The 16,048-nt window shown below is 32.3% G+C and overlaps 1 protein-coding gene and 1 long non-coding RNA gene across 5 annotated transcripts in view; one reads left to right on the top strand and one right to left on the bottom strand.

Moving 5' to 3' along the window:
• Positions 1-70: 70 nt before the first annotated feature.
• LOC141450807 (uncharacterized) lies at positions 71-12,063 on the top strand. Its single transcript, XR_012456332.1, has 3 exons — positions 71-203; positions 1,688-1,812; positions 11,766-12,063. It is a non-coding gene; the product is annotated as an uncharacterized lncRNA (long non-coding RNA).
• The window catches only part of LOC141450805 (furin-like protease 2), a 114,818-nt gene continuing 107,279 nt past the window's right edge, over positions 8,510-16,048 (bottom strand). For 2 of the 4 annotated variants that reach the window (XM_074121613.1, XM_074121614.1), the window contains exon 22: positions 8,510-14,740. In XM_074121613.1, coding sequence (XP_073977714.1) covers positions 14,549-14,740 — 192 coding nt within the window. In that variant the 3' untranslated portion in view covers positions 8,510-14,548. The remainder of the gene's footprint in view (positions 14,741-16,048) is intronic. The other 2 variants (XM_074121615.1, XM_074121617.1) reach the window with 2 other exon arrangements.

Below are 16,048 nucleotides of genomic sequence, written 5' to 3'. Positions count from 1 at the left end.
ATACCTTTTTGCGATACTGGTATCGATATTTGAACGCATACTTTCAACCTGTTATTGCATTGCAGGTTATCATATTAGAGGTTACAGCAACAGTTTTCTCATAACAAGAGTCCTACTTCCAGAAAGTGTGGCCGAACGCTAGAAGAATGTGTCTCTGAAGATATTCGTTCAATCCAAAGAAACAACCGTGGCCTCTTTGAATGGTAAGAGTGTTAAAATCTTTCACAACATGATAACGTCAAGATACGCGAGATAAAAAGTAGAAAATTCAACTAAGCAAAGAATACAGAATCTAAAGGCTCTATCTCATCACGACCCTATATCTTGTACATCAAAAGGAAACTATCTCCTCTCAACACAGGAGAGTGAAGGAGTTGCAAGCTCTCTCACAAAAGTTGGAGGTGATGATAGAAGCTTCTCTCTTACTTTGCATTGACGACAGTGGGATATTGGCGATGATTATATATAAAATAAGATGATCGGATTACTGGACTCTTCTATGTATGTACTCTGTGTTATTAGACCATGATTATTACGCCATTCACCATTCCACCCTATTTCATATGATACAACCCATATGTGGGTTCTCCTCGTCACCCTATTTGTGTCCACGTTGTAGTAGTGGGATTTCTTTATATCATTGCTAAACTGGGGGTACAATAACAGAAGGAAATATTATCTAACAGCTGATCATTAATTATTGTGTTCTGGGCCTCCATAATGTTTAGGTAATGGGCCCAATTATGCATTTTTTTTTCATCGGCCTAATAATTATCAAACCTTCGTTGTAACCATTTCTCATTACTCTTCAAGTTTTAGGCATAATCACCATCTATTAACAGAGATATGAAGTTACTAACTCAGAAAAGCTCACGTCTCACAAAAGCAGCACAAAAAGCTTAATTCGGCTTAATTATCCTTGTGATCTCTGATAAAAGTTCGAAACAAAATACCACGTTTTTTCTATTACTAAATTTTAAGCTACAAAAGTAGTCCTGTTAGTTATCTTAAGGTGGCTCTGACAGTTTACTTCGGGTGTTTATCATAGATAATTCACTAAGATTTACGTAAGTTAGGAATGCGGAAGGTCCTTCCAGACGTGATAAGTTCATACACCATTGAGGGAAAGCTGGATCGTACTATTCTATTTCGGATAAATCAATTTTCCGTTGCTCACTTTTCCTTAAGAATAAAGCAATTGTTTTTAAAGAGGAAAATGTATTAGGCAGTTTGTTGGAAGCCACTTTTCTTTTGAAGGGCAGAATGTAATCTTTTTGTGGGGTGGACATAATCCTTTTGAAGCCTTCTAAGGGAATAAGCCAGACTGAATTTAATCAACATCGTAGTCCGAAGGGTAGAAAAATATCACCGCTTTGACTATATTAATACAGATAGGGTGGCTAAATATGTGCGAGCAAAGTAGGAGAGTTCGATTCACGACAAGATTCCGTTAGTTTTTTCTATCCCCGCTCATTATATTTGCTTTTTCATCACATCTACCGGTTCATTACAAAAACCTTTTTCAAAAATTTAGCAACTAAATTGAAACATAATTTCTTTAAAACATCTACTTTTCGTTGAGGAATTCCATTCTGTCTTATTAAGTAGATTTGTTACAACCATGAAGCTTTCCCAAACTAAAAGAAACTAGACTGATGCTAATTCAAATCCATTATCCTGTCCAAAGAAGACCAAGAAAAGGCGGAGAGCCTGCAGTTGGGGATCCACTCCTGTTGCCAACACTTTCTACCCTTGTTCACCACACGCTAGAGGGGATATATCAACAACTAAGGAGTTAAGTCAACAAAAAAAGTTAAGGAATGAAAATCATTAAATAAAAACTTAATTTTAATGTTATTTACCTTTTTAAAAGTCAGAAATATTCCGTTGGATTCACCTTATATGATTAAGATGTAAATATCTTTGTGTACTTGTAGGTAAATATGAAATATAATCAAAACAAAAAAAATTATTAAAACTGTTATTCTTTAATGAAATGTTTTTAGAAAAGATGGTGGACTATTTTTTAAAAGGAATATGAATATAATGTATTTGGTTAATTAACTCCATTCAAATAAAGATAAAAGTATAAAGCACCGAATGAAAATTGAATATTATTCTAAGATGATACTAACATTAAAGTTTGGAGTGCGCTTAATAAAGGTGCCGGTATTTTGGTGTCCATTGTTATGGAACATGACTTTACATAAGTTAAATGAAAGGCTGCAAAGCAAAGAACAGCTTTATCAGTTCCGTAAGAAAGAGTATGAGAGGAGAACATGAGAGATAGAGAGCGATCGAGATCCGAACCTTCTAGCCGAGTATGAGTGAGTTAGAATTACAGATACAAAATGCCGACGGCTCTTCTACAAGAAGAGAACCTTTATAAACGCCGCTAGAGCCTGGTGAAAACATGTCAGCCAATTGTATCTGTCACTCTAGTACAAGTTAGTATAGTAGATCATTATATACAGTTTTATAGGCTGCCGGCTTTAAATTATTTATAAAGCTTAGGCCCGGGCTTGTTGATAATATTGTCAAACTGATGGCTTTATTTATACAAAATTTTTATTTCCAACTTCCACCAGTAACCTTAATCAACAACTCGCCTTTTATAACCCGTTTTAAATAGAAACAAGTAACGCTTTTTCAAGTAAGCAAATTTTCTTACAAGCACTGTTACACAATAATACTATTATATTATTAAATAGCACTATTACCCTATCATAAATGGAACCTTTCAGGGTTCAGATCATGAAATAAAATTTAATTTAACCCCCCAAGATTACTAAAAATTCAAAACTATTGTCTTCTAATAAAAGTAACACCTTGTTTTCACCAAGCCTAAGAAAGAAACTAGTTAAAGTTAGTTCTTAAATTTACCTTCAATTTTCACGATGAATGATAAGAAAAAAGTCTACCCAAGTTGTAAAATTTAGTGTTGGCCTGTATAGCCATTGTCATTTTCCTAAATCACCCTTCTGTGGCCCAACTGGGAGAGAGTACCTAATTTTTTCTTCGTTTTTCGCACTGAGAGAAATGAAAAAGATCTACCCTAGTTTTGTAACATTTAGTACTGGTTCAAAATGATGTAGCAGTTTTTGAAAGGACTTTCAACTATCTTCCTTCAGAATTGGCAGATATCATCTCTTATCATCACCTACTTTATACTCAGACAATGACAGATTTCTTCTGTTTACAGATACCGAGGCAGAACTTCGCTTGCTTCAGTCTTAGAAGTTTGTTTCGCTGGGAAACACTTAAGTTCTGTCTGGACTAATGAATACATTCACTGATAACTCTACTGACTTATTCATGCGAAATCTCTTTCTTGCCGATGACATTAGAGCTATGCGCTTTTAATGACAACCTAGTTGAAGGAAAAAAAAAAAAATCAATCTTCCCAGCTTCCTGTAACGTGAATCTCGGACTAATAAACAATGGAAAATCTTCCCATTGTTTTTAAGTTACCTTTCTTGGGCCAAAACATTCCAGCTTCGGTTTCCTCGATGTTCTCGATCCACTTGTGATTCACTGCGACAGAGCATATTAACTGCTCCACTCTCCATCAGCTGATGCCCAGCCTCGGAGAGAAAGTTCTCGACGAAGCTGCATCCAGGAAAGATTCACTGAAGACAGCTTCCCTCTTTTCTCCACCATTTACCAACAAGATGGAGTTCGAACAATGTGTTCATTTACTTTTCTAAATAAAAAAGAAAGCACTTCTTCTGTTCTCTTTTTAGTATAACCCCATATATTATGAGAAATGCTTCTGTTAAAAAGAAAAAGAGTAGTAAATAAAGATAAAAAGGAAGTAAAGTTTGGCTAGCGGAACACAAGGGGTTGTTTTGGAAGCACCTTTTGAACTAATAAATAGATTAAAGGTCGGCGAGAAGTTAGGAGACATGGCGCTATACCTCACCAGCAAGTTAACAAAAAGCACTTTGTAGATGGTAACAGGGTTTGTTAGGCTGCACTCTAGCGGCTAATTGGTTTATCAGCTTGAAGGGGATGGTACTCTTGTGTTAACATACCACAACTAATTATATGTACTGGGTGTTAACCCTATTTGTGATATTGGATGGTTAGTTAAAAGCTCTCTATGAACATCATCCACGATATGACGTTATATACAATTACCTGTGTTAAAATATCACCATCGTTCACACTTTATATTGCAAATAAGGTGTAATAAATATTTGTGTAAAGACATGATTCCGTTCTTGGACAAAATAATTTTTATTTTAAACCGCATTGAAATTAAAGCAGTCAACTTTGATAGTATTTCGGCATAAACAACTGAGTGTATTCACTAGATTTTTCTTTTTTCATGTTTTGAATTGCAAAGCATTATTATAACTAAAATTATCCACATCATAAAACAACACAGAACTGAAATAACACTTACCCAACTCATGGCCATCCGACCTAAGAAATCCCTAATAAGAATTTTGATCTGTATCCACGAAGTCTATAAACATTCATAAGCAGCCATATTCAGAGAAATCTTAAAAATTGTAAAAAAAAATCCACCATATTAAGCGGCATTTCAAATAAAAGTTTTAGAGTGACGTAAGTACCTTAATTAAAAAAAAAATTGTTTGTTGGCTAATACAAACACAAGGGATTAGTTAAGCGGTTAGCGTATTCGTGATGATCTCGGGTTCGAATCCAGCTACCTGCTCTTAGATTACCTCTTTTCCTAGGAGCTTCTTGCAGCTTCCTCTGGATTGTAACGAGAGAACACTGTCCTAAATCATGCATTGAAAAAAGCTCCAGGCGCCTTAGTGACCTCAGTTGTTGACTCACCTTAAAAGAAACAAAAACAAGAAGCGTTTTGGGTAGTCCTAAAAAAGATAGTTTATAGGTAAGGCCAGAATAACCGCTGAGACTCTAAATATCCTAAAGAAGGCTGAGTATGATTTCCCCAGATGGACTGTGAAGAATAAATAGAGATATTAAATTCTCCTGATGGTAGCACTTAGCCAATCAGATGTACATCCTCCTCAAATGAAATCATAGAATTTAAGAAAACCCATGGAAGAATAGCTCTTCTTTTAATACCCTTCAATACTTCTAAACCTTTTCTGATTAATGGTTAAAATTGGTGGTCTAATTGATCACTTTAACAGAATCAGAAATTGTCGTTAGTCTGCCACTTTAGGATACAATGTCCCTCAAGTAAATATCGCCAGCAGACAAAGTCTACTCATGTTTATAAACCACCTTATAAATTTGCCTAATTACAACTTCTTGAGGCTTTTTTTTTTTTTTTTTTTAAGAAATCCAATCGCGCTAACACCAGTTTTCTTTTACTTCAGAATGTTTATCCTCTTTAATTGAATTTCCGAACAAAAACTAAATTTACATTACTGTTTACAAGAAAACTAAAGTTAGTTTGTTGTTGCAACAAAGAAAGATCATTCGAAGAACCCGATAGGAGAAAGTCAGGTCACGTACGATGTCTTGCTTGCCTTACTACTAGTACCACGATCAGAGGATTGATCCCTGGGCAAACGAAACCTCGTTTGTTGCTTGGTCAATTTCACTTTGAACACTTGTGTTGGATACATGATGGTATTACAGAAGTTGTTTCACTATTTGTTGTAATACCAAATAAAAAGAAATATAGATAGACCGGTAAAAATATGGTAACTTTTTCTTTCGATGTCTTTGAATTAATTGCACGTGTAAATCAATATTTTTTTTGCGCACCTGTTATGGATGTTTCTTTAAAGATATATGCAAATTACACCTTAATTATACGCCACAAAATAAAATGCGTACCATAAAGAAATTACAAAGAAGAAAGAGCGCTATTCCAGATCTTTTTTAAAACAAGCGTTTTATTCTCCTTTAAATTTTGGTCCACCTATAAAGCAGATTGAACAAAATATGTTTATTTCCAGCCCATTTTTATTTTGTTTTGCTTTTTTAAATAGTAAAACATCTATTTTTGGCATTTAATAAAGCGTTTACTAGAACTTTAAAAATACCTGTTCATACAAATAATATCATTACTAAATTTTGTCGACCAAATAGATTGATTTTGAAAATGATGAGAGAGCTACTAAATCCACCTTTACAGCAACAAGTTTGTTTTTATTATGAGTTCCTAAATTAAAAAGAGTTTGCTCATAGTAGAGAGTAAATTATAAAGGGAGTCGCTGTAAGCCTAATCCACATATCTGAAAAATCTATAATGGACTCCTAATGTCTTCCTGTAAAAAAATAAGAACATCTGTACAATGTTCTCACTTGTTTTGTTGAGTGTAAATGATTTGCTGGAATTTGTCTACGTATGTGCTTGCTAGATCTCAAGCATTTGCACTTATCAGCTAGGCCTTAAGTGAATTGTGTGAATGTTAAGGATGTCAGTGTAAGTGTTGTTAGGCTGGGATACCCGCAGAGACGCCAAGTTCTCTGAAAAAGTGGCTAGACCACTTTCCCCTACGGGGAAAATATTGAGTATTTGAAAGGGTGTGTTTTTGGGCTTGAGTCTGCTAATCCGGTTATTTTTCATGATATTTTGAGAGAAAAGGCTCTTCCAGTACTTTTTTAATGGTTAGGGAATGAGTTATTGGCAAAAGTAGGCCTACAATCAATAGTTTGTTAATAATCGCCACCGAAATTAATTCTGCCAAAGTCTAGCTGTGATCTTAACTCTTACAATTTGAGATAGAAGCGTGGATATACTATTTCAGTTCAGAGACTTTTAGTGGTTAACATTCCTGATTAAATTTTCATGCTCTGGCCCCGACCACCGGATTTTTTTAAGCCCTACCTGAATACTGAAGAAGCCCAAGCAACGCATGAATCTGACAAAGGATAACTCGAGTTAAGAGAGTTTTGTCAGGAAGCGACAGTTACATAATTTGCAGCAACTGGCCTGGAGCTCTTTCCTTAATTGTGGCATGTATAATAAGTAAACTAACTTTCTTACCTTATATAACAGCAACTAATTTACAAATGGGTTTAATAAAAATAAGAAATTAGGAACAATTTCAATTTTAGATATAAAATTAGCAAACTGACACTGACGATGAAGATCCGCTAATAAATTTTTCCTGAAGTTAAGTAAAACAAATTTATCAACACGCGTCACACTGATACAAAACAAACTCTGAAGTAACATATGTAGTGAGTACTTCTTCTTTGTGATCACGATTTAATGACCTGGATTAAAGAGGAAGAAAGTTTACTTCAGATACATCCACTTTTCTAGAACACCGGTCTGTTTCTTAAATGAAAGCAATGGACTCTCAACAGATTTTAGAAAAAGAATGCATGTATATAAATGAATAAGAATACATATTATACATTACAAATATAAATTAAGAAAAATAAATTTTCTTTAAAGTATTTCTTAAAAGTGTGTTCGTCAATTTGATCTCTCTTTCTACTCCTATCAATTTTTCCTATTCTCTAAGCTTACCAGCTTTTCCTCATTTTTCGGTTTCCAACAAATCCAACAACTCACCAAACTTCCCTGGCGGCAGCTTTCTGTCATCTCTTCTTCACAGGGTTTTTATTAACCGAAGTGAAGTAGGATAGAGTCATGCCAGAAGAGTAAAAATATTTGTTCATACTAAATTACTACTACTTCTTATGGCTTTATGGTTGATAAACTTAGAATGGCTGTCTTTCTCCATTCACTTAAAAAAAGAAAACTTAATACAAGATCTAACCTTTCTTCAAGGAAGATTGGTAGGAAAATGTTAATTTTATTTATCTGCAAAACCTTATTTACCTAATCTTAGTTCTTTATATAGTAACGTATCACAGGAGGTGTTCGAAGGATAATTAAGGTTTTAAAAAAGATCTGGGATCCTTTTGCTTGAAAACGAGATTCCATCTGATAGAAAATAGACTCTTAAGGGACATGAGTAGTGCTTTTTTATCTTCTTCATGAGAAACCTACACATTCTAACTGTTTTCAAGCCAAAGCTGTGAATAGTTAAAGACTACGGTTACCAATTAAATTGTCCACGATCTTCCCAATGGCTTCCGGTCTTGATGAAACAATGCCGTTGTAATCTTAGCCGACAGGTTAATAATTAACATTTTTGGCTGTCTCTAGTTTCGATGAGCTTCACGCTTTGTTGGTTGCGGCATTTTACTGTGCTGAAAATTTCTCAGGTCTATTGAGTTGAGAACTTTACCGGACCAGGCATCGCCCTTAATGTCCTGAAATCTTGGGTCATCATGCATCAATACTCATCAGAATGCCCAAGCAATCCCACACTAATCTTCTAGCAATAGAAATGTACTGCAACTACCTGGATTATCGCTGTACTCAACATTTCCACAAGTAATATAATTAAGAAAGTGCTTAATTGTAGTCCAATTGAAATATTTATAAGTTTTTGAGTGAAAAATTAATGCGTTCACTCCTTAAACCAACATCTAGGTACACCACTGTCTTTACATGTGCATGTAAGCCAGTCAGTCATTAACCCCTCATATAGCCTGGGACTCTGGAATAATATGAAAATAAAAGACATAAGTGCTTTTTAATAAATTTTGCAATGCTCTCACATAATACATATATTTTTATTTTTAAACATCTGTAAATGTATAACATTTAATAAAAGATATGTAATTTTCTTTGAAAACTATACAGTTTTTTTCTCTTTTCCTTGTAATAATTGAACAAAAATACACCGAGATTTCAAATAATGAAAAAATATTTAAAATGAAGTTAACTTCATTAGGTACAATTAACATTTATACGTTAGAGAATATTTTTTTTTGGAAATAATACATCAAAATCTCTTAAAACGTATACCGCTTCATTCAAAAGGGCATGTCATTGAAAATCTGTATTGGGTTAACAACAACTTTGATTCAGATCTTTACGTTGATTGAAATAACTTGGGCAAATATAATAGGAAACTAAATGCAACATTAAAACGTAAACTAATCTTTTCTCAAGATGGTTAATTTATAAACAAAAAATATGCTTAAAAGAAATTGAAGAGATTAAAGTAGCCATGCAACGTAAGTAACTTAAGTTGAAATCTCTCACCAATCTGATAAATTTACCTCTGATGATGGAATTATGTTCGAAACTGGTCAGGGATACAATAAACAAATGTGCTACGTCAGATAAAATAAAAGAGATAATCACAACTTTACAAATATCATAAATTGGGTCACAGTAAATACTGTGACAATTTCAACGTTCATTTTAAATACATTTCTGACCATACAAATAAGTTTATATACATATTTTATTTGTTTCACATTCTTGAATGTTAAACTACGTTTTTTTTTTCAAGTTTTGATTAACATTATTTTAGAAAATAAACAACATTAGACAGTAACTTTTCACAAGTTTTTGTATTTTCTTGTTTTAAAGTTAATTAAGCTTACCTTTTCTTTTTTGGGCATTTGATGTTGATATAGATTTGATTTATTCCAAGGTTGTTATCGTCGTAGACATTTCAAGTTCATTTCGACCGGTTTCTTAAGGCCAGGAAAGTGTAAGGGTAATGCAACATCAAAAGAACAAGCATTGCACTAAAGTCGTTCATTTGTGAAACAGCATGTCATAGACCATTTTTTATTTTTAAATTACTATTTTTGAAGTCTACGCCTCAGACCTGTATTGTACTTTGTTTAAAAAAAAAATTATATGCTAACATTACAACAATAAAGATACAACAAGTAAAGCTTACTCATTTACTATGATTTTACATTTGGTCATAGCCAGACAAAATGGAAGTGACGATTTCGTTTCACGCGCAGCACGAGATTGACTGGAACTACAGTTCCTCTCCGCGCATCACAAATTCCGTTCAGCCCTAAATACATTAGAAACCACTTATTGCACACCAGTATCCTGAGTTCAGCAGTGCCCAGAGAATATTTCAGGCTCAAATGACACCTCATATGTTGGACCTGTCTTAAATGGAAGAAAAATAACAAAGAAAGAAAAACCCCTAAGTTTTCTATGGACTTTCATAGAACACTTATTTTTACGGATTTCTCTGGGGAATGTTAGTAAATCTGAACGTAAAACCACACTACTTGCAAGCCAACTTTCAATACATTCAACGAAGTGTGTTTAAGAATTACATACAACTTTTTTTTTTAGTGTAGAACAGAAACTTAAAAATTACGTTAAACGAAAGTCATATGAGTGTCCACAGCTAACCGTAAATGAAAACTAAAGTTTGATTTTTAAAAAGTAATTTACAAAAATAGTTCTAAACAGCTTAATTTTTTTTTTTTTGTTTCTAAAAGACTATTGTTATAGTATTATAAATAAGCTTAATCAAAAACTACCTGTATCTTCAGTAAAGCAAAATAAGCAATAGTAGTTATTACATAAAATAAGCACAGTTCTGAAATTCAATTTTTATTTTATTAGAAGGAAAAATTAGAATCCATTTCAAGGATTTCGATCCTTTACTGAAATCCTTCCTTTTGTTTTTATTATTCCTTTTTTTACAAGAAAGTTAGCATCATTTACAAATAACGAAATTATTGGTGAATGTTTCCTGTTTTGGCTTGTTTTTCTGATTAATTTTCTTTTTTTTAAAAAAAACTAGCATTCTTTACATTTTGCTTTACTTTATTGTAATGTACTTTTTTTTTAAATACTGCAATTACATTAAAACTCATTAGTTTTATATTAAAATATAAAAGTTATAAATAATAAGCTTTCAAAGGCTGCTTACATAGCATATAAATGTTATAAATACCACTTTTCATTGTGTCCTTTTAAAAGCAGTTAATCGGCGATATTTTATTCTTTGCGTTCAGCAAAATTTTCCTTGAATTTTATTGAATACTGATTATAAAAAATAATTTTATCGTTCAGTAACAATGAACATGAACATTAGCAAAAATATGTGAACTATTTATTCTCAATTATAAAGTATCTTACTCCATTTTGATCCTTTCTTTTTAAGTTTATTAAGTAGCGAATATTTTCAAGCTTCAACTGATAACGAGATAAGTATGCTTACAATTCAAAGAAATAAAAATCTTATGATACTTTATATCTAAGTAACATTAGCCTTGTTCATTTAAACATTAAAATTTAAATAACTATCGTTCATAAAAAAGTAATAATTTAAATAGGTCTCGGCTTTTTTACAGGTTAGAACATATGAATGGAGTAAATATAAACTAAAATAAATACTTAATTAGCAGATATTTCTCTCTTCATTCTAAAACTTCTAATTATAACTATGGTCAAAAGAATCTACCCGTATGGATAACTCGCGGTAGATCATGATCACCCCAATGAGCCGCTGCCATTCAGTACAATTAAAATATGTTTTAATATTCAAGAGTCGGAAAATTGTGGAAGTGAAAATTTTTCTGGGCTACATTAATTAGCGCCAGAAATGATAACTAGAAATCAGAACCTCGAGAACTGTAATAAGAGAAAGTGTTGTTCAATATCACTTTTTTTTTCTTTTTTTTTGGTTAAAAGGCACGTCAAAATCTGAGCTCATTGGCGCCCGGAGCTTTTTGCAGGGCACTGTCCGCCTCCGTACAGTGTTCTCTCCATCATAGGACAGTGAGCTGTAAGAAGCTCCTACAAACAGAAAATCTAAGGATCAATAGCTGCAATCGAACCCTGGATCTCCGCATTAGAATTCAGTATAACCAATGAGCTATCCCCTACCTTGAATACTTCACAACTATTATGGTTTAGAAACTGTGGACGGGTTGCAACCCTGTTACAACATGTTTTGCAATTTAAGAAAATAAAAAAAATTAATACTTATTCAGCCATTTTTTTTCAGACTAGCTTAACCACCAATTATATGTCGTGAATGAAGAGAAGAAGAAAAGCAAGTACTTCCCTACTACAATTTTTCCAACCAACATAAACGTTGGGGGATCTTCCAAGCTCATACTACTACTCGCCCCAAATTAATATACAAAATTTTAACTGTAATAAATTTGCCCCCACAAATTTCTTGACCACAGTCACTAATTAGAAGGAATTATATTTTTTGTTTATTTTTGTTATTAATGTACAAACGTTGTTAATATCAAGTGTACAACGACAATATTTATATTAAACAAATATGCTATTTATGTTTTATTCATATTTTGCCCTTCGACTTTTTATCTATATTTATGAAGAAATTTTGTTCATTTGGCTTAAGTCTTTTAAATTATGTAAAAGAATGAAACGATTCCATTAAAGCATTATTATTTTATGAGAAAGTAGTTTATGTCAGTATTGGTTAACTTATTTTTTTTATTCAATTATTACAATAAAACATAAATTGTATTTATATTTTAATCAATTTTAACTTTGTAAAACTCCAAAAAATTCCATTAATTAAAATAGTTCCAAATCTGGTAGTTTCTTCTTACTGGAATTCCGCGTATTTTCATTTCTTCAAAATGAGATCCGATAAACGAAACTACTTTTGGTCGCCGACTCAGTTACTTTCCGTTCGATTAATTGAAATAAGGCTTTAAAAAAAGGAATCTATGTACAAATATGGCGAATAATTAAAGAATATAAATATATATATATATATTCTCCATACACTTATATATTTATATTAAATTTCAAATTTGATCATGTATCAATGTTTTATAATATACAAATATCATTTTTCTTTTTCTTTTTTAAATACTGTACATACAACACGGTTTCTTCTTACAGACTAAACAGCATAACGGTTACAAATACGAATTTTTATTTATTTTAATTCTAAAGGTAACATTTGTTTTGAAATAAAGAAAAAAGTAATAATTTCTTAGTATAAAAATTTGCCTTCTTCGATCGCAAAAATAGTATTTTCCCTTTGATAGAAGTCCTCTCTTAGTTCTTTATAATTAATTTAAATTTAAACCAAAGGCCGGTCAACTATGTTGGGTATCGTTACACCCGGATCCCGATTAGAGGAGGGGTCCTAGTAAACATGTTTAAAATATCTGCCCTCTTGGAACTTAAAAAAAAATCACACCTTCATTTTATAGTTTCGAGACCATTCTAAGAGTTTCTAATAAAGTTTAAACGTTATCGCGAAATTATTTTAGAAATAACTTCTTCTTCAACTATCAAATTCCGATGGAATCATTAATTGAAAGCTACTGAAGGGATAGACTTAGCAAGATCTAGATGAAGAGTCAAAAAACATTCTCTTCTCATTGAGTCTCTCTTAAGATAAAACTCAGTTAGGATAAGTGGAGCTTTTAAACGTGGGTAGCAAATATCCTACCTTGCTAAAATGCCTCTCAGAAAACTAAGTTTCGATGTGATACTTCAGACAAACTATTCATACCGCAGAAAAACTTTTTAACCACTTCACACAACTAAATACGATAGTATATTCTTCATAACATCTTAAACTCCTTTTGGAACATAGGGCCATGCTGGCAACAGAGAATGGTGATTAGTCAAAGGCTGTTGCATGCACGTGTTGCACCAGATGAAGAAGAAGACAGAAAAACATTAATTCTTAATTAGGGGAAAAGAGCTAAAATAGTTGGGAAACCCAAGCTTTAAAAGATATCCTAGAATAAGATTTTTTGGTTTTATCCCTAATCGACACATCGATTTAACAATCAGTTTGCATTTTAGGCACAAGATATTTCCTTACATAGTTAACCAATCACTTAATTATTAATTAAAAGCATTGCTCGATAGTATCGCTGATTTTATCCATCTCAGAAAGCACGTTTATTCAGTTGCTGACCGGTTTCGGATTTTCATCAGCTTGCTAGCCTAGTGAAGAACGAAGTAAATGGAATTTGATTAAAAAAATTCTCTAAGATTTTCGATTTCTAAAAAGAAACCAATTCACTAGCGACTTTGAAAATAGTAAAACCGAAAAAAGTGACGCCCTAGAACATTGAAGAAATAAACACGGTTAGGCTTCTGAAAGTGCAGAGAATAACACAACACAGACGAAATAAAACGTACCTAAACAACATATCAACCAAATCAAATTGATTAAAAAAGTTAGTTTTAACAAATTATTTTATTTATTTATGTCTCTTTTTTTGAGATGGCCCCAAAAAATGAATTTGCACATGATGCCCTGTATAGTTGACCGCCCTGTTTAAACCGATTTTATAAATTATCTATAACATTATATTAATATATATTTTTTTTTTTTAAAGGGAAAGGTGAATTATTATAAAAGCAATTTTTTTTTTTTTAATTTATCATCCAGTGCATTAAAATTCAGGCTCTTACAATATTTTCTTTTAACTTCATTTAAATATGTTTTTAAAATCTATGTATACATGCCTACATGACAAAAATATCATTTTGGTTTTCGAAAAATAATTTTTCTTTTTTCGGTCCTTAAAAAAAAATCATGTGTAAATCGTACACATGCGAAAAATTCTCAAGTAGTATTTATTAAATAGTTAGCGGCGGTTTAAAAGTTCATTCACTGTGTATAATATGCAAATTTAATAATATTATTATTATTTATTCTTTATTTATTTTTTTGTATCACAGACGCCCGCGAGAATTACTTTACATTTAGGCATAAGAAAAACCAAAAAACACACCTCTCTAAACTTGAGCATACATACATTCATTTTTCATTCTTCATGACTTTTCCGCTGTCATATTCAACGCAACTTGTTCCTCTTCTTCTTCATCAGAATCAGTTATTCTAGAATCGCCTCTTGAAAAACGTATCTTACTGTTACGTGGATTTTCTCCTAAGGTAGAAAAGTTCATATCTTGTATTGGTACCTTCATATAACCACCTCGTCGGTCTCTGTCACGAGATCTTAACTAAAAATATGAATGAAATATATTAATATATTTAAAACTGTAATAAAATTATAAAATTAGTCGTATATTACATGATATTAGAAATAAAACAAGCCATTTCAGTCTCTTTCTACATCATTTTCTTTTATTTCTCCAATTTATAAAAGTTTTCATAGATAATGTTTCGAACCAAAATGGTCCGAAAAATCCATATTTTGTTTTTTATGTTTATAAGGGTCTCGTTAAAAAACATTCAGGAAAAACATTTAAGAAGTCATCGTAGAAACCTCTAGAATACTCAATTGAAAAACCATTTTCAAGGTCTTTTTTTATTATATATACACTATACATCATCAAGAAGTTTAATTTCGAGAGTACTTAACCATTTTGTGCACCCCAGCAAGCACGAGATGTTAGGCCTGGATTCCTAAATGATTGAATTAATCGGTTTTCCATCAAGGGAAATTTTGAAATTAATCAATCAATCTCCAGCTCTTGTCATCAATCACAATGAGTGTCGATTGAACAATTTGACAAGGATATTCGGACATTTTTTTATAGCTATCAAATATGAAGAATACTAAATGATTCAACCTTAAGAATAATATTTAAGCCACCTCAAAGAAGCATTAAATTAGAGAGAACACCTTTGATGTCTTAATTCTAATAGTACTTTTGATACTGCAAGTATTTATTAGAAAGGCTGCAGCAACCAGTTCAATAGTTTACTTACCAAGAAACAATTAACCAAGAGAAATAAAGACAAACATGAGGTGCTGTTATAATTGAATGAGAACAAGAAATCCAATTTTCTTCAAAAGTTTATTTGGACGTTTCAGACACTTCTGATATCCTGCTTTAAGCATTCAAGGAAGAGCTCTGTGGTGTTTTCACAGAAGAATTTCCAGCTCTGAGTAAAGATTAAATGGCTTAAATTTCCCATCATTTATGTAGAAGCAAGATTCAATTGTTGCGTCCAACGTAATGATATAAAAACCACAAAATTTGGGATAATCCGAATGTGGTTGGCCTAATTGGGAGAGTTCCACACTTGGGCTAGTAGACAATAATGACTGTAGCCTTGAAATCGTAGGACTACGCAGCCAACAGGCTCGGATGTTGGAAAAAATAACTCCATAATTATGCTCCCATTAGAATCTCAGAAGAACATGATTATGGCGTATGAAAGATGACTGTGGATAGTAATTTTCTTTATTGAGTTATGCTTTAAAGTAAAGTAAAGTAAAGTAATCGCCTATTTTTTCAGGCGGGGCTTAACGTCCAACTACCAATTAGGTGTCGTGGACGGAGGCGACTAGCAAACATACT

The sequence above is a fragment of the Rhodnius prolixus genome, unplaced genomic scaffold (assembly GCF_049639745.1).
Source record: "Rhodnius prolixus isolate KJV_2025 unplaced genomic scaffold, Rpr scaffold_8, whole genome shotgun sequence".
NCBI lineage: Eukaryota > Metazoa > Arthropoda > Insecta > Hemiptera > Reduviidae > Rhodnius > Rhodnius prolixus.
This window is presented reverse-complemented; position numbering and strand designations above follow the sequence as displayed.